The 21,895-nt window shown below is 39.9% G+C and overlaps 1 protein-coding gene across 1 annotated transcript in view; it reads left to right on the forward strand.

Moving 5' to 3' along the window:
* The window catches only part of ADGRV1 (adhesion G protein-coupled receptor V1), a gene marked incomplete at its 5' end in the record, with an annotated part of 278,532 nt that overhangs the window by 196,487 nt on the left and 60,150 nt on the right, over positions 1-21,895 (forward strand). Inside the window, 1 exon segment of the mRNA XM_081943817.1 lies at positions 690-868. Coding sequence (XP_081799943.1) covers positions 690-868 — 179 coding nt within the window.

Genomic DNA, 21,895 nt, shown 5'->3' on the forward strand with positions numbered 1-21,895 from the left:
CATGAACATTTTTTCCTTATTAAAATATTTTTCTTAATGTTCATTCAGAACGAATCTCTATGTTTGTTTTGATTTATGACATTCATACATCTCTGTTTCTCTGGGAACCTGAGGCAACTTATAAGAAGGGAGGGAAGGTTTCTCTTCTTCATTTTATATCCCTTTTGCAGTTCTGTGAGGATGTATTGAAGAGGTGCCTGACCCAAAGTGGTGACTTGAACTTATTTCTCCTGGGTTCTAATATTTTATCTGTTGTACATGCTGCCTTTTGGTTTAATCTATGTCAACTGCTTTTATACAGTAGAGGCAGGCCCAAGGATATTTATATTTGATACCAACTAGTTGCAAATATAGATTGCAATGGACCCATGCTTATTTGTTTTTTAATTTTTGAACAATAAAAACTTCAGTAACTGAGCTTAAACTTGCTTGGGATAAGCATACATCCAACATCTGACAAAAATTAAAAAATAATTAAAATAATTAATTAAAAAGAAAACAAAAACAAAAACAGCAAGGAAAAAACTCAAAGGACAGACTCGATGGACCACTAGGTTTTTTTTTTCTGCTGTCAGTTTTCTGTCACTAGGGTTGGATGTTGGCATAAGTATATTGATAAAAAGTTGTTGTTACAGAACTGTTAGTAAAATACTATTAAGCATATTGATTGGTTCTCTGTTATTCCATAGGCTGTTAATTTTTGGTATATCTTGGTGATGAACGATGAACACACAGAACGGCGTTATCTAATTTTTTTTCTTTTGGGTTGGGGTCTTCCAGCCCTTGTTGTGATACTATTACTAATTATCCTGCGAGGAATCTATCATCATAACGTACCACAGATTTATGGCCTGATTCACAATGACCTGTAAGTACACACTTTTATTTGTTTATTTATTAAATTTATATGCTGCCTATCTCACCTGGAGGTGACATACATAATACATGTATAGTTAAACTACAAATCCCCTCACCTTACATAGCTAAATTAGTTTAGAGAAAGCCAATTTTAAGAATCATTCTCTTTTTCCTTTCCTGTATTTGATACGAGTGGATTGCATGACATTCTGCTCATCTAATTTAATAAAGCAGAAGAGAAATAATGGCAGTGTGAATAACATTGAATGACAGGAGTCATTTATAAATGAATCTTCTTCATAACTATAGACATTTGTAGAATTCTAAGGCCTACTCAAATGCAATTTAGAAAACATGACAAATGGCCACTGTCAGAATATCCTTCATGTCCATATAGAAAAATTGAAGTGTTATAAATAGGGATGTGGCTGTACTTCCAATACGAAGCAGAAAATATTATTTGGAGGAAGTGGGTTCATTCCACCACCAATTGCATCTTTTCATGTATGGTCCCATATAGATGCTCATTTGAGTAAAAACAGGTATTGATTGAATGTGGCAAGATACTTTGGACTTCTTGTTGGAACACTGTTGGTGCCTGCTTAAACGAACAAGTTAAGCAGTACCTAGGTTATAATATTTTGCAGCTTTCTGGCATTGCTTAACGAAAATATCACTGGGCAGTCAGAACTATCATAAACTTTCATGAAAACTTAAAGACAAAATTAACTACTGCTCAACTGTCATATCATATATCTTAAAAATTATTGAATATTTATATGTATTCAAAGTGTCTTAGATACATAGAAATGCAATTTTTTGTTATTTGTCAAAATTGTAAGACATTATTATTGGATTTTCTGCTATATTTTAAAGGAATATATTTTCTGATTTTGCATATCACCTGTTATATGGTAGAGTTTCTAGTCAAAGCAAAACATACACCCAAATCATGTACACAAGTGTTCCTTAACCTTGTTTACTTTCAGATGTGTGGACTTCAACTCCCAGAATTTCTCTGTCAGCAAGGCTGGCTGAGGAATTCTGGGAGCTGAAGTGCACAAGTCTGAAAGTGACCAAAGTTGAGAAGGACTGGTGTACACCAAAAGTGGATCACTGAAATGCAATGCATTGTGAGTTTGATTTATGTTGAAATCAAAATGTGCTTAATACATATTTATTTTTGGACACCCTGACTTTATTTTGCAAACTGCTAAGAGCTTTTTTTTCCTTGAAGGCATAGCATATAGTTGTTTAGTATTATTTGTTGTCCAGTTGTTTAGTATTATTGACAGCAGAATTAATGACAAACATTGCCAAGCGTGAGTCTCTTTGAAAGTTTCCTTTCTTGATATTAACCTCTCCCAGTCTATCACCATGACCAGCAACTGTGTCTTCCACTGTGCCATTGATCTTTGCACAAAGTTTCTAATGTTTCAATTGACTCCTGTTATTTCTAGGAACTTGGTTGTCCAATCATGTGGCAGGCAGTTAAACACTTTCTTGTAATCAATCCAAGCTGTATTAAAGTTGGGCTTCCTTCTCTTGCAGTTTGCCAAAATTATCTTATCAATTAAGAGCTAATCATTTGTTCCTTTGTTGCTTTGGCAGTTTCCTTTCTACATAGGTGAAAAGAGCTTGTTTTCAGTTAAACGCTACTGGGCTGCATCAGCTACCACACCAGTTAGGAATCTCATCTTCTGGGATATTTTATGTCTTTCCCAGTCATGTTTATAATTCTGTATATATATTTTATAATAATTCTGCAATTATGTTTAAACAGTACATTTTAGGCAAAAGAAAAATTCCTTTTACAGAAAAAAAATCCAATACAAACAAAAACATAATTTGCCTATTTAATCCTCCATGGGCGCCTGAACATGGTGGCAACAACCATGACTAAAGCCTAGAATGAAGTGGCTCCAAATTCTGATTCACTAAAAGTATTCCCAGTGATAGAACTAACAGAAGTTGCACCTGTTGCCTTTCCCTTGTTTCGTAAATGAAAGTAGTGGTGTTTTTGTTTTAGGCACCCCATCCTATCCCATCCTATCCTATCCTATCCTATCCTAAGTGAAAGGCAAAGGAAAAACAAATTCTACATTGGATAGTAACAATGGAGTAACAGAAAAAGAAACAACTAAAATTGAGTAAAACATAAATAAAAATGTTGTAGGAAAACTTTCTTGTAAGAGAGTCTCTGCTTCCCTTCTGTTTATTTCCACAACAAATTACCATAATATAAATACATATGTGTTTTTGTATGTGTTTATATTACCTTAAACATTATGGGGTAGTAACTATCTGAATCCTTTCATCTATTATTGTTATTGGTCTTATAATATTCTTCCTAAAAATTATATAGTAAATATGGGAGTCATTCTTGTCCATGTTCTCCAATTTTAATCTCCTAGTCTGCTAATGGTGTTCCAAATTTGTTCTTACAGCTGTCAGTATATAATGTATATCTTAGTAAATTGTGACATTTTTATATCAGTACTATGGCTTTCTCACCTATGTATACGTTTTCATGAGGGCAGTATTATGTTCTGGATTTCCTATTTTTTATTGCACATTTTGCAGCCTGTCTTAAATGCCACAATTGAAGGCTTTTCTCTAATCAGTGACTTATTTGTGACATTGACTTATTTTTACACCAGCAATAATGTACTGTGTTCTCCTGTGCGTTGCTTGGAGAATCCAACCATGGGTTCAACTTTTGTTTGTCTGCCGGGTGCCTGAGTTATTTTTGATTCTTTGGCCATGCCTCCTAGGCTTGACTGCCTCCAGTTTCTCAATTCAGTCAAGCCCATAAGGTGTGACTTGGATCTTTCTCAGTCATGAGCAGAGAAAGAGAAACAAAAACAATTAGTGTTTTATCTTGTATTTGACATTTATCTTCAGAACAGCATTGCAGGCTAGGCACTGAGGGGGCGAGCAGCCTCATCGCAGCTGCTGAAATGCCCATCTGAAGGCAATAGCATCGCTTTCCCTTCAGAGGCCCATCTCAGCCGCTGATTGACTGCTCCACGATTGTGGCAGCGCTCCTTTGAAGCTGCGGCAAGCCACAACAGCACATGCTGGCTTCCAATGGTCCGCATTGGCTCCAGAGGAGATTGAGGAGCGCGGAATCGCTCCAGGCTGTAGCCAGCTCAGGGAACTAGCTCGGCTTCATGCCTGGAGCAGTTCCTGCTGTCATTGTTTTTCATTCGCGACATAATCACAGCCACCGTTTTATGTGCCTCTGCACCAGCACCATTTTACAAGCCCAGGCCTTCATGGTTCATGACAGACCTGCATTTACCAGCCTTTTCAAACCAACTTTTTTTAAAATCCCTTCTTTACAAGGCCATGTCCATTACAAAGTTGGATCTGAAGAGCGGCTATTCAGAACTACCCAAGAAATGGAAAGGCAAGAGAGATAGCTTGTTCATTGAACCACCAGCTGAACCTGAAGTGTTCCCTGCTCCTCAGTTATTCATTGATGTGGTCCAACATCAATGGTCACAGCCTGGTTCCATCACAGTTTCCAGTATAAGCAACAAGAGTCTGTATTCTGTGGGACCTGACCTGGAGGCTCTTCTCCAATGGCCTAAGGCAGCGATGGCGAACCTTTTTTGGCCCGCGTGCCATAAGTGGGGGGAGCGCAGGAGGGTCGTGTGTAGGTGTGCTGCACCCATAATGCAATGTGTGACCCCCCAGTGTGCATGCGTGCACTATAGGCGCGACCCCCCCATTTTTGCATGCTTTTTTCACCCTCCCCTGGCTCCAGAGGCTTTATAGGAGCCTGGGGAGGGTGAAAACAGCCTCCCCCGCCCCCCGGAAGCCCTCCGGAGGCTTCAGGGACCTTCAGAAGGCTTCACTGAAGTCTCTGAAGCAGTCAGAACGACTCTCCGAGCAAACCGGAAGTCACTTCTGGTTTGCTCGGAGGTTCGTTTTAAGCGCTCCGAAGGCTTCAGGGACCATCAAGAGGCTGCCCTAAAGCCTCCGGGGCAGTCAAAACGACCCTCCGAACAAACAGGAAGTCCATTCCTGAATTTCCGGTTTGCCCGTAGGGCCGGTTTTTTGCGCTCCGGAGGCTTCAGGGAACTTCATGAAGCCCCCGGGGGGCCTCTGGGGGGGTTGGTGGGGGCTCTTTTCGCCCCCACCCCAGGCTCCTATAAAGCCTCTGAAGCCTGGGGAGGGTGAAAAATGGCTTTAAAAAAGGGTGAACTCAGCTGGCCAGCTGACAGGGCAGTGCCTTGCGTGCCCTGACAAATGGCTCCGCGTGCCACCAGTGGCACGCGTGCCATAGGTTCGCCATCACTGGCCTAAGGTATATTTCCCACAGTGGCCACTCTCATGTCTTCTGCTTTCATTCCCTCAGATCTTATGGAGGAGATGAAGGTAGAAGACAAGAAAGCAGGGACTTCATTCCGCAAAGCTCACCATGCCTCAGCCTGGACTATCAAAGCAGCCACCTCGGCTTCATTTTTTAACAGAGCCATACTCATGTGGCTTTGCCAGCTCTTAGATAAGATTCCTCCTGAAGGTACCAGGCTCCGCCAAGATTTAAATAAGGTAGTGGTAGCCACCAAATACTCAGCAGACACCATGCTCAAGTTCACATCTCGAGCCTTAGCTATCAATATTACATCACATGGCTCTGTCATTGGCAGTCAGACATGCAGTCCAAATGGCGCCTAGCCTCATCTCCCTTTAAAGGGGACAAACTCTTTGGTGAGGCTCTTAACCTGGTCTTGGTGGAGACCAAAGACAAGAAAAAGGTCCTTCCTTTTACTCAAAAGTGGACAGACCACAGGGTCTCTCCCTATTCATATAAACAGCCCTTTCTACCAGCTGAATCTGGATTCCCTGCTCCCCAGATTCAGCGACCTTATTCCCAAGGGGAAGATAGGAGGACAGGAGTGTCTACAGAGACAGGGGCAGGCAACAGCCTTATGTCAGATGACTTTTCTGCGGGGCTGGAATCATGCCCTTCCAGAGAGCCGACTGACTCCCTACTCACTCTGCCCCTTTGTGGTCACTTACAAGCCTTCCTCCCCCAGTGGAAGGAGACCACCACAGATGCTTGGCTGTTACAGACAGTCAGGCTGGGCCTCACAATAGAATTCCTGTCTCCCCCTTCCTGCCACTTCTTAACTTGCCCTACCCCCAAGGATCCCTCCAAGAGGAAGTGCATGGAAGCCAAGATTCGCCATCTCCTACAGATTAGGGCGATAGAATGGCATCTTCAACTGGATCTCTTTCAACATCTATCCGACAGATTCAGACGACCACGAGGACACCTGTTCACCTGACCAGAGAATGCTCATCTCCCAAGATTTTTCTCCAGGTACCCGACACCGGGAGTAGAAGGAACAGACGCTCTCCACAGTCCATGGCCGCAGGGCCTACTCTACGCTTTTCTGCCCCTTGCCCTCATCCCATGGGTGGTTAGGACGATTCTCACAGAGGAAGCAGAGGTCCTGCTGGTCACTCCGTACTGGCTCAGATGTCCATGGTTCATGGACTTGATCAGCCTCTCAGTCTCCTGTCCATGGCGGATATACCAGAACAGGATCTCTCTCAGCCGGGGGTGCTGGTCCATCCAGAACCTCAGTGGTTCCTGCTAACCATCTGGCACTTGAGAGGGATATCCTGAGAAAGGGGAAATTATCCAAACGAGCCATCCAGACCATTCAGCCCTTGAGGCATGACTCTACGAACCGGATTTACGACGTGACCTGGGCCATGTTCTGCAGATGGTGCTCTACCATCCCTATCAATCCCATCCTGGCCTCTGTTCCTCAGTTGCTTGAATTCAACATGGACTCGACAAGGGGCTCACCCTAAACATGCTCCCAAGGCAGGTCACCGCTTTGTCCATGATTCTAAGGACTGAATCCAATCGCACTCTGTCTCAATGTCCAAGGGTGTGTAGCTTCCTCCGGGGTGCATCGAACTTGCAACCACCAGTCGTTCAGCGCTATCCCACATGGGATCTTCCCCTGGTCTTACATGCTCTCTTCAATCCACCATTTGAGCCTTTGAAGACAACATCTCTTTGTCTTCTGATACTTAAGGTTGCCTTCCTTGTAGCTGTCACCTCCATAAGGCGAATCTCAGAGCTGATGGCTCTTTCTATTCGAGATAATCTGTTTATCATTCGTCAGGACAGGGTCATCCTCAGGCTGGACCCATCGTTCATTCCTAAAGTGAACACACATTTTCACAGATCTCAGGAGGTCATTTTACCTGATTTTTGTCCCAACACCAGCAACCCCACCGAAAAAGGGTGGCATAAATTAAATGTCAGCAGGGCGAACTGCCACTACATGAAGAGGACACCTTCCTTCCATCGAACTGAATGTTTCTGGGTTTCCTTCCAGCCCACTTCAATAGGCAAAAAAGTGTCTCCTTCTACTATTGGCAGATGGCTGTGGGGCCTGTATTGCGCTGGCCTATGAACACCAATCCAGAAAGGTTCCAGGCTGGATTATGGCTCACTCCACACACACCACCTGGGCTACTCAAGCATCAGTGGAGGAGATTTGTAGGGCTGCTACTTGGGCCTTTCCATCACCGTTCATCAAGAATTATAAGCTGGACTCATTTGTCTCGTCTGAGGCATCATTTGGGTAGAGAGTCCTACAAAAGATTCACAAAGTAGACAGGGCCATGCAATGTCCCACCCATGAGACATTAAGCTTGGGTATATCCCATGCTTGGATTCTCCAAGCAGCACACAGGAGAAGGACCATTGTCTTACCTAAATGGTAAGGAGAATCCAATCCCACCAATGGGTCCGGGCCCAGCTTACCTGAAGATGGTCATGGCACATCACATAGTTGATCGTCACAAGCCTTCTTCTGGTCATGTCTTTGTTGAGAAACTGGAGGCAGTCAAACCTAGGAGGCATGGCCAAAGTCTCTAAAATAACTAAGTCACCGGGCAGACAAACAGAAGTTGAAGCCAGGGTTGGATTCTTCCGCAGCGCATAGAGAACTACCATTCCGGTAAGACAAAAGTCCTTCCATCTAACTCAGTTTCCAATCAGTGTTGGGTGATCCTAAACATTTTGCTAATTGTGAAATTACAGGTATGGTTTGCATAATCTATTAAGTCTCATTTTTTTGGTATTGGAATGTTGATTGACCTCTTCTAAGCTAGTGGCCACTGTGCTATTAACGTAGCTTAATTACAACCTTTACTGATTTCACTTCAGTCGTCTGCCAAATTTCAGAGGGTATTCCATCAATTCCTATAGCCTTCTGATTTAAAGACTGGAGTGCTGATCTAAGTTCATCTTCTATCTTCATGATTTAGCTTTAAAAAAAAGGCCGGGGGAAAGCCTGTTCTAAAGTGGAGCCTAAATATAGATAATTAATTGCTCTTTTTCTTTTGATAAATATTTATGAAACTAATTTGGGTAGCTGTTTTTGCTTGCTTCCTAAATCTGAAGCAAAATTGTCATGGATGAATAGATGGATGGATTGATGGATAGGTAGACAGACAGAATAAAGGATTGGTATCAGAATCAGAGCTTTTACACGTAATTGGATTTTCCATTGCAGTAAAAAAAATGTATTCTTTCATAAAAACAATTAAAATCAAATGGTTTTATGGGCAATCATGCTAATCTCAAAAGGTTTTTTTTGAATAAATAAATCACCCAGCATTATACTATTCAGATCAACGCTCTTGAGTAATTGATACGGTACATCTGAGAACTGTTTGTTTTGACTCATAAAGCTGCTGGCACTCAGAACAGAAAATATTTTAAAGAAAATCCCCTTTTTGTGCTGTATTAGCATTTAAAGGGCTTTCCAGGATTTGCAAACACATTTCAGAGAAGGGAAAGAAAAGCAACTATCTCTAAACAATAACCAAGGGAAATCCAGATAATCTGGTGCAATTTGGTTTTTCTTTTTCTTTCATTTAAAAATAGATCTATAGAGGAAGATTTATTAAATGAATTGCATGGTTTCATACCCCGTGAATTTTATATTTTAACTTTCTATTTGATAAAATTATGAAGTGTTATTTCTGAATTTGGAGATAGCTTTTTGTTTATAAAAGTACCTGCCATATGCAGTATCTTCAGTTTCCAAATAGTGCAGCTGTATATAATATACGTTTATGTTATTCCATTATATTTCAGAACTGAGAAGTAACACAGTGTCAGCCTGCTCCAGAGATCAACAGTGATAGAATGAGAGGTAGATTTAGCTCCTTCCCTGGCCCATAAAAAGTAATGGTAAAGTCTTCAGGTACCATAATCTGAGACAAGTGATCAGATCAAAGTAGGGAAGGATAGAATGGTTAGTTCAGGAAAGTCCAAGAAGTTCACTATATTTAAGGCCAAGAACTTCATTATGCTTGTTTTAAGCATTGTATTTAAACAGCAATTATGGTATATAAGATAATTTTTCATTGATTTCCAAGCATCCTGGATTTAATTCCTTTTGCTGACTTGGCACCTGGACAAGCCAATTATGCCATCCGCTAACCTCAAGGTAGAATAGAATCCAGGTGGGCGTTGGTAGGTAGAAAATCTTTATTTGGGGATTCAAATTAATCCCATCATTAGGAATAGCAGGGATAACTGTTCCATCTTTATGACCTCTTCAAGAATTGGATCACTTATCTAGGAAGGCTGCATATGTAGAAAGGGCTTCCCAGGACAGAGATTTATCTCCAGCTTGTGGAGGGTATTAAGGACAGCAGTGGAAGGGGCTGATTAAATCTTCTGTACATAGAACAACTATATTGTTCTTGATTTCTTTTTCCTGAACCCACTTAATAAACTACATGAGAATACTGAGGAAAATGAGAACGACCCAGTGATGGTGAGAGCATAGCAGGGTCATTATTCACACAGATTAGTATTCAGCTACCTAGTGAAAGTTCTTTAGGGTGGCCATTGCTTTTGTCAAGAACCACCATAGACCATCTGCATGAGGAGCACAGAGTTGAGGCCAATTGTAGATACAGCTTCTTTTCTTTTTTTAATTTTCTTTTCACTCCTTCTCTTCATTATTTCTTTCTTCTGCATCATTGCAGTCCACTGGATAGAACGCTCTACCCAATCCTCTGAATATAAGCAAACATCTTTGAAAGGGTTCTTGGTTGCCTAATCCTAGTATAGATACATTGAAATTGCTTATAATAGATTATTATGGTTAGAATTGTTTTAAGTTTGGAATGAGGAAACTGGGTTCTCCCCCTGAATTATAGCATCCAGAACTATAGCTCCCTCACTATTCACCATCCTAGCTATGGAGGATACCCCAAGCTACTCTCCTGCAGCATAGGAATTTGCCATGATTACTGCAAATTTGGGGAATATTTATTCCAAATATCCTGTAGATATCAGTTTGAAAAATGCTAGTCTAATTAATTGCATTTTCATCTCAATCATCAGGTAATTCATTTGAGCTTGGGAATCTCCCTTCCTCAATATTGTAAACCAAGCATTCCTGCTGTTAAAATGTTACTTAAAAAAACCCAACGTATCAACGGAATTTCATATATGTGTTTTACTAACTGGTTTTGTTCTGTCAAGAATATTTAGGATTTATCTTCTGTCTGCATTAAAATATATTGATATGTAAGTTTAGTTCAAAGATGTTGACTAACAACATGTAATCTTTTACTTTGCTTCTGGGCTTGAAACAAGTGCTTGCAAAGCACTGGTTTTATGCCTATAATTTTGGAATAAACAGTTGATAAGAAAAATGGGAAACTCCAAGATGGAATTTTGGTAAATTCAATTATTATTTTTACTTTCTAGAACCTGCCTTATGAGTTATAAGTAAAAAAGCAGTGCACACATTTTAGCTATAACAAATATATTGCTCTTTAACTACTTTGAAGGTTTTTCAGGGCAATTTATATTTTCCCTGGGGAGTATCAGATCCTTACTGGTATGATAACCACATTAGGTGAAATTTCTAGTCCCATAAATTTGAAATGTAGGCAGAGTTATGTACTTTTATTGCCAAAGCAAATACATAAGCTCTGTTCATACAAACTGTTGAACACTGACGATCAGGAATTTTCTGCCATTCGCCAGCCATAATTGCTGGTACAAACTGTGCAATCATGCAAACGTAATATTTTCATCTGAAAGTTGAGTCATGGCAACCGGACTTTTTTTGTTTGAAACATCTTGCTGCTTATCCAAGTAGCTTCTTCAGTCTGACACGATACTTCATCAACATAATACTTTGATCTATTCACTGTTTTCCTTTGTGAACAGGAGTGCACGAGTCACAGAATTTTTTGGTTCAGAAAGTTCAAAGATAACATGGAGAAGGAATTGTTGATCTGTCTGGGCAGTAACTATTGGTCATTACACTATTCGATACCTGTCCATAACATCAATGGCTAATCTTTGGTGATTATTTAGGAAGAATAACTCTTGGTAATTATAGTAATCAAACTCAATTTTGGGAAACACGATGGCATTAGCTAGCCCGAACAGATGTATGATATCTGCACAGTTCTTCTGAGAGCAAGCAAACATCTACAAATTTTTTTATTGTGTTCACAAATAAAAAGTTGTAATTAATCTAATTACTAATAAACTTTTATGATTTTAGCTGGCATTACTTTGTCTTTGATTTAGATGTTAGCTTGCTTGTTCTACAGGTAAGGGCACAGTGGTGGCTGCTAAAATGAAAGTGGAAGTTTTGATCAAACATTTGTATGAATATTTGTATTAGTATTTGTTCAGCAATTTGTTCAGCATAAACAGACAATAAGAAAAGTTGGTTGATCAATCCGTATTTCCTCCTTCTCCCTTGGAAAAAGAAGTAGATGTAGTTCTTTTGATAAGAGGACTGTGATTTAGGTCTCTGCAGCAATCTTTAAATGGAAGATTTTAGATTATTTACAGTTGAACAAAAACTACTGTATTGCATTCTGAGATATTATATTGTAAAACATATTGTGACAATTGTTTTAACACTCTTGTCTATGTGAATTCACTAAGTATAACAATAAACCTACTTTCATATTATCAAACTGTTCTTAAAACAGAATACCCAAAACTTTGATAATTCTACAGAAAGTATTACATCCTAAACAGCTCCCAACATTAATAGGCGGTCAGCAAAAACAAAAACAAACAGACACTCAAATGACATTTACTTATATTATAAGCTGTCACTGCTCCTCATTGAGCAGCACAATCAGGTCAAAGATTTGGCATGCAGTGGGAGATATATGCAACTAACATTGCAAATAGGAAGGAAAGGCCCACGCAGGAATAGGAGATAAGGGTTGAAAATAGTCATGTGCACACGTTGGACTGAAAGCAGGATATGCATAGAGACACAATATATGACGGATCCAATAGAGCCCCATCCTGGAGTATATATATAGTCACAGTGACAGCTGCCAAGAGTATCAACATAATCTGGTTTTTCTTTCAATCATTAGCACTACCTATTATTAAACACCACCTAAACTTTAGGGTGCAATAGATTCATAATATAAGCTGTGTAAAACAATATGCTGGATATTTCACAAAGAAGAAATTAATAATTGCCTGAAGAATATTTGGACATCATAATTCTCTCTTTTGGGTTTGGAGCCAAACCAGCATAGAATCCTAGCCAGTATATTTGCAATAATAAAAATGTCAAGGAAATAAACCTTGTGCTTGTCCACATTCTATTTTTGTATGCCCAACAAAATGGCAACATTATAGTACTATGAAGCTTGCTATATTCTCTGCACTGCAGAGGTATAGTAATACAAATTCTTGCAGATGAAAGCTTGGTTTCCATAGATGACTACTAAACTTGATCTTCCACGTGCGACAGAGTTTCCTTCCTTCTGTCTAAAATGTTTCATATTCACACATATGCTCAGTCTATTTTTCATGTGCACAAAGTAATAGTTTTTGACAGTTATATACAGTCCATTGAGACTTAAGATTAATAGAGAAAAATAGAACATTAACTTAGGTCACTTTCATAAGAGAGCTCATTATCATCTATTGAATAATTCTGGTAAGTGATGTGACTCCTATGGAGACCTCTGAACTTAGCACTTGCTAAAAAAACTGGCTTTTCCAATACTGGAGATAGGTCTGCTCAGCATGGCTGGCTACCTTTGGAATACAGTGCTTAGTTTTCAGAAAGCAGTAAAACTGTAGCTATTTGGGGAGAAACTTGAGCACATAAAAACTAATGAGCCCACTAATGCTTTTGACCCCGCTTTATCTTTAATTTTTTATGTTAGCTTAACTTTGTTATAATTTACTATTTTCTAACTTACATGTAATTCACTTTTAAGTTATTATTATTTATTCTGCTAAGTGTTATCCAGCCAACATACTCAAATAGGCAGGATACAAATCCCATAACTAAATAAAGATTCAGAGCACTACAAGTTCCCTTCTCTCCCATAGGGTATTCCCAGCCATAATATATAGCTCACTGCCAAGATAGCTCAGACCCTTCTATGCAATAGGAAGATAATTTGTGGATGATTTGTACATTTAATTAGTACAATAATTTGTTTATATCTGCTTTTTCTCATATTCTTGCATTCTAAAAATAGTAAGGTTAGCAGATGCACACTGTATTTTTTGCAATAGTAATTTATACTATAAATCAACTCTCTTCACAATAAATCAGTTTAGAAATGAAAGGACAAAAGATAGAAACTTTCGCAATGTTTTATTAACCAGTACAGAACTAGACTTCTACGTATACTCATTGGAAATAGTAAAGATGACACTGGTAATGATATTTAATTTTAAAATCTGCTTATAAATATTCAATCTTAATCTTCCAGAAAGATAAAATCTGGTAATTGTGCATTTCCATAAAAGTGTGGATAGACAGAAATTAATTGTAAAAGAGAAGCATCTTGATAGAAGTTTTGAATGGACATACAGCATTTGCTCTTGCAGAATCCCAATTACAAATAGTCCTTGACTTACAACTTTTTGCTTAGCAATCATTCAAAATGAAAATACCCACTGAAAAGATTTACTTATAGCTAGTTCTTGCATTTATGACAGTCACAGCATCCCCATGATCACATGATCAAAATTAAGGTGCTCGGCAACTGTCGTGTACTCTATTTACGATGGTTTTACAGCATCCCAGAGTCATATGATTGCCATTTTCCCAAGTCAATGGGAGAAGGCAAATTCACTTAATGCATGATTCATTTAACAACTGCAGTGATTCACTGAGTACCCATGGCCAAAAAGGTCCTAAAATTGTGTGCAACTCACTTAAAAATTGCCAGCTTCACTGCAGAAATCCTGTCGTGGCCCAAAGGTGCTTTTCAAAAGGCAACTGGACTTTCTTGGTTTTTTCTTTGAAAACATTTCATTTCTCAACCAGGAAGCTTCCTAGGTTCTCTTTTCAGAACTGAAGAAGCTTCTTGGATAAGAAGCAAAACCAAGAAAATCCAGTTGCCTTTTGGAAAAAGCACCCTTGACTTGGATGATTGAGAATCTCCATAGACATTTGTCCTAATTGTAGTTGTAAGTCAAGCTTTTACTGATCTTATAGTATTTCTCATTATTAGCCAGAATTCACCAATGGGGAGATATTCCTGAACACTTTGTGGAGATTCAACATTTTTTTATCTAATGAATGTACAAAAGGGCAACAGTGGGGATTCTAGGACATGCCAATAGCTTATTTTTCTGATTTGAAAAAAGTGAATATAAAACAATTGGCTATTGAAGTTGGTAAGGAGCAGAGGTTTATAGACCTACGTTGGAGTTAAAAAAAACCTGCTCAATATCCAATTCAGTCCAAAAGTTATTTAAATACAATTAAGTTTTGTGAACCAAATAATATTGCTATTGGCATTCTATCGAACACAGGTAAGATCCTACTTGCGGACCTACCTTGTGGCATTAAGGGTGGCCAAACGTAGATATTGCGCCACTCTTATTGCGTCCGCGGATAACCGCCCTGCCGCCCTGTTTAGGGTGACCCGCTCCCTCTTGTCACAGAGGACGCAGGGGGCACCCTTACAGGGCAGAGCAGAGGAATTTGGGGAATATCTGCAGGACAAAGTCGCTCAGATCCGGAGCGGATGGGCCCCACTCAGTGGACCAGACGGGCCGCCAACAGCGAGTCTTGTGAGACCATCTTGGGAGGAGTTTGATTCTGTTGCCCCCGAGGATTTTGATAGGTTGCGTGGACGGCTGCGACCCACCACATGTTTAATGGACCCGGGTCCCTCCTGGTTGGTACTGGCATCTTGGGAGGTGACCCAAGGCTGGCTTCTGGGCCTGGTGAATGCCTCATTGGGTGAGGGATCCTTACCAACCGCCTTGAAGGAGGCGGTGGTGAGGCCCTTACTTAAGAGGCCTTCACTCGACCCAACGGAGCTAGCTAATTATCGTCCAGTCTCCAACCTTCCGTTTCTAGCGAAGGTTGTTGAGAATGTGGTGGCGCAGCAGTTTCCACGACACCTTGACGAATCCGAGTATCTAGACTCACGCCAGTCCGGCTTCCGACCTGGGCACAGCACAGAGACAGCCTTGGTCGCGTTGGTTGATGATCTCTGGAGGGCCAGAGATAGAGGTTGTTCCTCTATCCTGGTCCTATTAGACCTCTCGGCGGCTTTTGATACCATCGACCATGGTATCCTATTGCGCCGGTTGGAGGGGATAGGAGTCGGAGGTACCGTTTTGCGGTGGTTCGGCTCCTACCTCTCCGACCGGAGGCAATGTGTGTTGACAGGGGGACAGAGGTCGACCACGAGGCCACTCACTTGTGGAGTGCCACAGGGGTCGGTCCTCTCGCCTCTCCTGTTCAACACATATGTGAAGCCGCTAGGTGAGATCATCCGTGGTTTTGGGGTTGAGTATCACCTCTACGCTGATGATACTCAGCTGTATATTTCAACTCCAAACCACCCCAACGAGGCTGTCGAAGTGATGTCCCGGTGTTTGGAGGCCGTCGGGGTCTGGATGGGGGACAACAGACTTAAACTCAACCCCTCCAAGACTGAGTGGCTGCGGCTACCGGCACCTCGGTTCAGCCAGCTGATTCCATCGCTGGCCATAGGGGGTGAACAATTGCCCCCTGTGGAACGGGCGCGCAATTTGGGCGTCCTCCTTGACGCCCGGCTGTCAATGGATGACCATGTGGCAGCCGTGGCAAGGGGGGCATTCCACCAGGTTCGCCTGGTGCGCCAATTGCGCCCCCTACTGGACCGGGATGCCCTACGCACGGTCACTCATGTGCTGGTGACGTCCCGCCTGGATTACTGCAACGCTCTCTACATGGGGCTGCCCTTGGGACACGCCCGGAGACTGCAGTTAGTTCAGAATGCAGCCGCGCGGGCTGTGATGGGGAGTACGAGATACTCCCACGTAACACCTCTCCTGCGCGAGCTGCACTGGCTACCTGTGGTTTTCCGGGTGCGTTTCAAGGTGCTGATTACCGTCTTTAAAGTGCTCCATGGCACGGGACCTAGCTACTTGCGGGATCGCGTCCTCCCACATACATCCCTGCGGCCAATTCGCTCACACAGGGAGGGGTTTCTCCTGGTGCCGTCCACTAGGCAATGCCAGCGGGCGACACCGAGGAGTAAGGCCTTCTCTGTGATGGGCCCAACCCTCTGGAATGACCTCCCCCCCGACATTAGAACCACTTCTGACCTCCGCTCCTTCCGGCAAAAACTGAAGACCCACCTGTTCCGATTAGCAGGCCTGGCATAATTCAACTGTCCCTCCTGGCAAATGTATTATATCTGGTTATTTTAGGGGTTTTTTAATTTACTGTATCTGTTTTTAGGGGTTTAAATTTATATTTATATCTGCTTTGTACAGTTGTTTTAACTGCATTTTAACCTCCTCCATGTCAACTGTCAACTGTACACATTTAATTTTATTGTATGTTGTTATATTTTGTATGAACTGTACACCGCCCCGAGTCCCTTTTGGGAGAGGGGGCGGTCTAGAAGCATTAAATATTATTATTATTATTATTATTATTATTATTATTATTATTATTATTATTATTATTATTATTATTATTCTATATTTTAACTACATAAATAAAACTTCACAGTATTCTAGTAAAGTAATCAAACAGTACATTTTTCTTGAAGATAAAATATTCCTGGATTGTCAGTTCTCATTTATTTACATCCAAAGAACCCACCATAATTGGGCTTACAGGAGGCAAGTATTAATTGATTTCAGCTTTGGTTTCTGAATGGGTGAGGTCTAGGCTTATTCACTTCTCCAACTGAAAAAGGGAAAATAGTGGGAGGAAAGTTATTACAAAAGGAAACCTACAGTTGTTTTGTCTAAAATGGAAACTTTATTATACGCCAATCATTTCTGGTTTTATGTATGTTTTTAAAGAAATTCTGAATGTGTTAACCAATGATAAATTTACAAAAATGCATTTTTTTTTAAAAGAGTTTTGTACAAACAAATTTTCCCCGTTTTCACCCCCCCCTCCACACAATATAAATCTCATACAAATGCTATACCCCCCCAACCCCCCCGCAAAAATTCACATTCAAATATTATACCAAACACTTTACCCCCTCCCCTCCCCCCATCTTAAAATAGATTACTCATAACCCCTCTCCTCCCAACAAACACTATATAAATTTCTCTTAAATTAATAATAACACATTGATCATTTTCTAAGCTAATTTAACATCTATAACTCTTAATATAAATTTCTCCTAGCCTAACAATGTTTCATTAATCCCATCTTCTAATTTATTCATATATATATATATTGCCCCACCCTCCACCCTAACCCTCCCCCACCTCCCACACAAACCCACCCCCCTGACTTCCGCTGTATACCACTCTAACAATTCCAAACATCCCATATACTATTTACTCTGATCATCTATCGGTCTAAACATTCTTACCTAAAGACTAGATAATAACTCCTAGTCTGATATTTATTCTGTATATAATCAATCCATTTTGCCCACTCCTGTGTATATTCCTCCTGTTTCTGAGCTTTTAAGAAAGCTGAGATTTTTGCCATTTCGGCGAACCCCGCCACCTTCTGAATCCATTGATCAATTGTCGGTAAAAAATCTTTTTTCCAATGTTGCGCAATCAACAACCTAGCTGCTGTAACCATATACAAGGCCAATTTTGTTTCCCCTTTGGTAAAATCCTTAACTATACCCAATAAAAACATTTGCGGAGTGAATTGTATTCTTTTCTTAAATACATTCTGCATAACCCACCATATCTTTATCCAAAAAGCTTTCACCTTGTTACAAGTCCACCATACATGAAAAAAAGTAGCATCTAGACACCCGCATCTCCAGCATTTTGGTTGAACATTTGGGTACATGCATGATAATTTTTTAGGATCTAAATACCATCTGTAAAACATTTTATAAAAATTCTCCCTTAAATTCTGTGACTGTGTAAATTTAACATTCTGAATCCATATTTTTTCCCACGTTTCCAACATAACCACTTCACCAAAATTCTGAGCCCATTTAATCATACAATCCTTAACCAATTCATTTTCTGAGTCTCTTTCTAACAGTACATTATATATTCTTTCAACTTGTTTTGGACCAGTCTCTTTTATCTGCTTAATCAGTTCCACTTCTTTATCCATAAAACCGACCCTGCGATCTTCTTCCCATCTCTTCTGAAGCTGTATATAATGTAACCAATTTAAGGTAATTCCTTCTTCCAACAGCTGTTCCAAAGTTTTTAACTTCCATTCACCCCCATCAGCAATAAGCACATCTTTATATAAACAACCCCCGAGTGACTTAATATTCATAATCCCCATGGTGTCTGCAAGATCCAACCAAAGCGGTATTTTATAATCCCAATTGGGCCGGTGCTTCTTCCATATTCTCATCAAGGCACTACGGAGAGCATGGTTGTTGAACACTTTATCCACCCTGTCTTCATAAAAAAGATATGCATGCCATCCCAGAGCAAGATCATGGCCTTCTATATTCAGCAATTCCATTTTTGTTTTCCCGAACCAATCTGCTACATGCGTTAATACCGCAGCTTCATAATACAATCGAAGGTTTGGGAGTCTGAGGCCGCCTCTTTCACGTGTATCTTGCATAATCTTCATCTTTACTCTCGGTTTTTTCTCCTTCCAAACAAATTTATTTAATGTTATTTGCCAATTTAACAAGGTTTTATCTGACTTAAGCACCGGAATCATCTGGAATAGAAAGATAAATCTAGGTAGAATGTTCATTTTAATTGCTGAGATCCTTCCAAGCAAAGACAATTGTAACTTTTTCCACGCTTCAAGATCTTTCTGTATCTTTTGCCACAACACTTCATAGTTATTTGAGAAAAGTTTTGTGTTTGATTCTGAAATTTGTATTCCTAAATATTTAACTTTAGAAACTATTTCAAAACCTGCTAAACTTACAAGTCTCTTTCTTTGAGTCTCTGTCATGTTTTTAACCATCATTTTCGTTTTGTTTTGATTTAGTCTAAACCCAGACACCATGCCAAATTCTATTATGATATTTTTCATCTGGATTATCGATTTCAAAGGATGTGAAAGGGTAACAACCAGATCATCGGCGAATGCTCTAGTTCTGTATTCCTTTTGCCTGATAGCTATGCCATCTAAGGATTTTGAGTCCCGAATTGCGTTCAACAAGACTTCCAAAGTTAAAATAAATAACAATGGGGATAATGGGCAACCTTGTCTTGTGCCTTTTTGTATCTCGAAAGTTGTTGACAAATCTCCATTAATAATAAGTTGTGCATTTTGTTGCTGATAAATTGCTCCAATCGCCTGCCGCAATCGTGGTCCCATATCCATCTTTTCCAAAGTCTTGGTTAGAATGTTCCAATTCACTCGATCGAAGGCCTTCTCTGCATCCAAGAAAACCAGCACTGCAGAGATCTGCTTATTTTTATCAAGATAGTCAATTAAATCTATGAGTTGCCTTACATTCTCCTTCATATGTCTGCCTTCAATAAATCCTGCTTGATCATGATGAATAATCTCTTGAATAACCGGCATCAATCTGTTGGCTAGTACCTTAGCAAATATTTTATAATCTGTGTTCAGAAGAGATATCGGCCTGTAATCCTCTGGTTTCTTAGGGCCCTCTTTGTCTTTAGGAATCAATGAGATAAAAGCCGCTTTCCATGAGGAGGGTATTTTACCTCCTTGTTGTATATTACAAAATAATTGTGTAAGATATTCAATCATTTCCAGTTGTAAAGTTTTATAGTACATTGCAGTCAAACCATCAGTCCCTGGAGCCTTAGCTAATTTAAGTTGATTTATAACTAAAGTGATCTCGTCAGCAGTTATCAGACGTTCCAGATTTGCCTTTTGAAGCACAGAAATTTTAGCAACCCTTTTTCCTTGCAAAAAATCATCTATTGACTTGTTCTGTATATTATCCTGTATATATAGCTTAGTATAATAGTCCACAAATGATTTTTTAATCAGATCTTGTTGATATACCATCTTCCCTCCATACTCAATTTTATCAATAATTCTATCATTCGTATTCCTTCTCAAAGTATAAGCCAACCACCTACCAGGTTTATTAGCGTTAGCAAAGGTGTTATGTTTGGCAAATTGTAAGTTAGTTGCTGTTTGTTCTGCTATAAGCATCTGAAATTGATCTTTCAACAGCTTTAGCGCCATCTGGAGCGCCTGGTCATTCGGGTTTGTTATAAGCAACTGTTCCTTATTTTTTATTTCATCTTCCAATTCCATTCTCCTTTTCTGCCTAGTTTGTTTATGTTTAAAGTTCATATGTATCAGGACCCCACGCATGTAAGCTTTACTTGCATCCCAAACTGTTTCAATGGGAGTACCCTTATTCATATTAAAACTGAAAAATTCCTTCATGTTTTTTAAGTTCATCAACATTTTTTTCATATCTAAATAAATTCTCATTTACTCTCCAGGACCTTCTTGGCCTCTTCCCTAACTCAATTTGTAACCACACCGGGCTGTGGTCCGTTAGTGTCCTGGAGAATATCTTCATTTTCTTAGCTTTAGGAAGTAAATCCGGTGTTAGTAAAAAGAAATCAATCCTTGAAAAGGATTTATGTCTATCTGAGTAAAAAGAAAAGTCCTTCTCATTTGGATGTTGTGTCCTCCAAACATCTTTTAATTTCAAGTCGTCTTGTAAGTCAAAAAAGGCCTTTGGTAATTTGGTAGAGAGTTTAGTCTTTGTACTCTTATCTATCCTTGGAGAAATCACTCCATTCCAATCTCCCATTATTAGAATACTCTTAAAATTCCAATCTAAAATTTTTAAATGAAGCATCTTATAAAAGCTTTCTTGTTGTTGGTTGGGAGCATATATTCCTAGCACCAAAATAGGACCAAGGTCTGTATCAAGTTCAATTGCTATATATCTACCAGTATCATCCACCTCTATGACTTTGGTTGAAAATCTTTTATTTATGTATATCACCACTCCATTTTTCTTTACCAAGTTAGAGGCAGCGTAAGATGTTCCCAATTTTGAATTCACTAAATACTTCTGATCTTGCAACCTAATATGAGTCTCTTGAAGACAAACAACGTCATTATTAAATTGCTTCAAATAATAAAATATTTTTTTCCTTTTTTGTGGGGAATTCAATCCATTCACATTCCATGATAATAATTTAAACATCTTTTGGCCTGATCTGGAGCGTTGAGAGCATTTGCTGAAGGTCTCTTTCCACAAGACTAATCTTCGGCCCTGCTCCTCCCATGGCTCCGATTTGCTTCTTACCTTCCTTCTTGGCACATTGTACTTGGGGCTTCCCCTGCTTGTGAGATTCTAGCATTTGTCTAGTCGTAGATCTAGTAACGCGTTGTTCCACTGGTTTGAGTACTGGCATTTCAATGAGGGTTTTGGATGGTTCCTCCTCCAAGAAAGAGCATAAAAGAGATCCAGAGGGGTCCACTCGTGATCCACCAGGAGCACCCTGAACTTCCTTCTTTTGCACCTGATTTCTTTGTTCTTCTTCTGTCTCTTTCTCAAACTTCCTCTGCTCTAAGACATCCAAATCTGCTGGTGTTGGTGTAGATGTACGTGGGGGGGTTGCATTTTCCTTGAG

The sequence above is a fragment of the Natrix helvetica genome (assembly GCF_964273705.1).
Source record: "Natrix helvetica genome assembly, chromosome: 2".
Taxonomy (NCBI): domain Eukaryota; kingdom Metazoa; phylum Chordata; class Lepidosauria; order Squamata; family Natricidae; genus Natrix; species Natrix helvetica.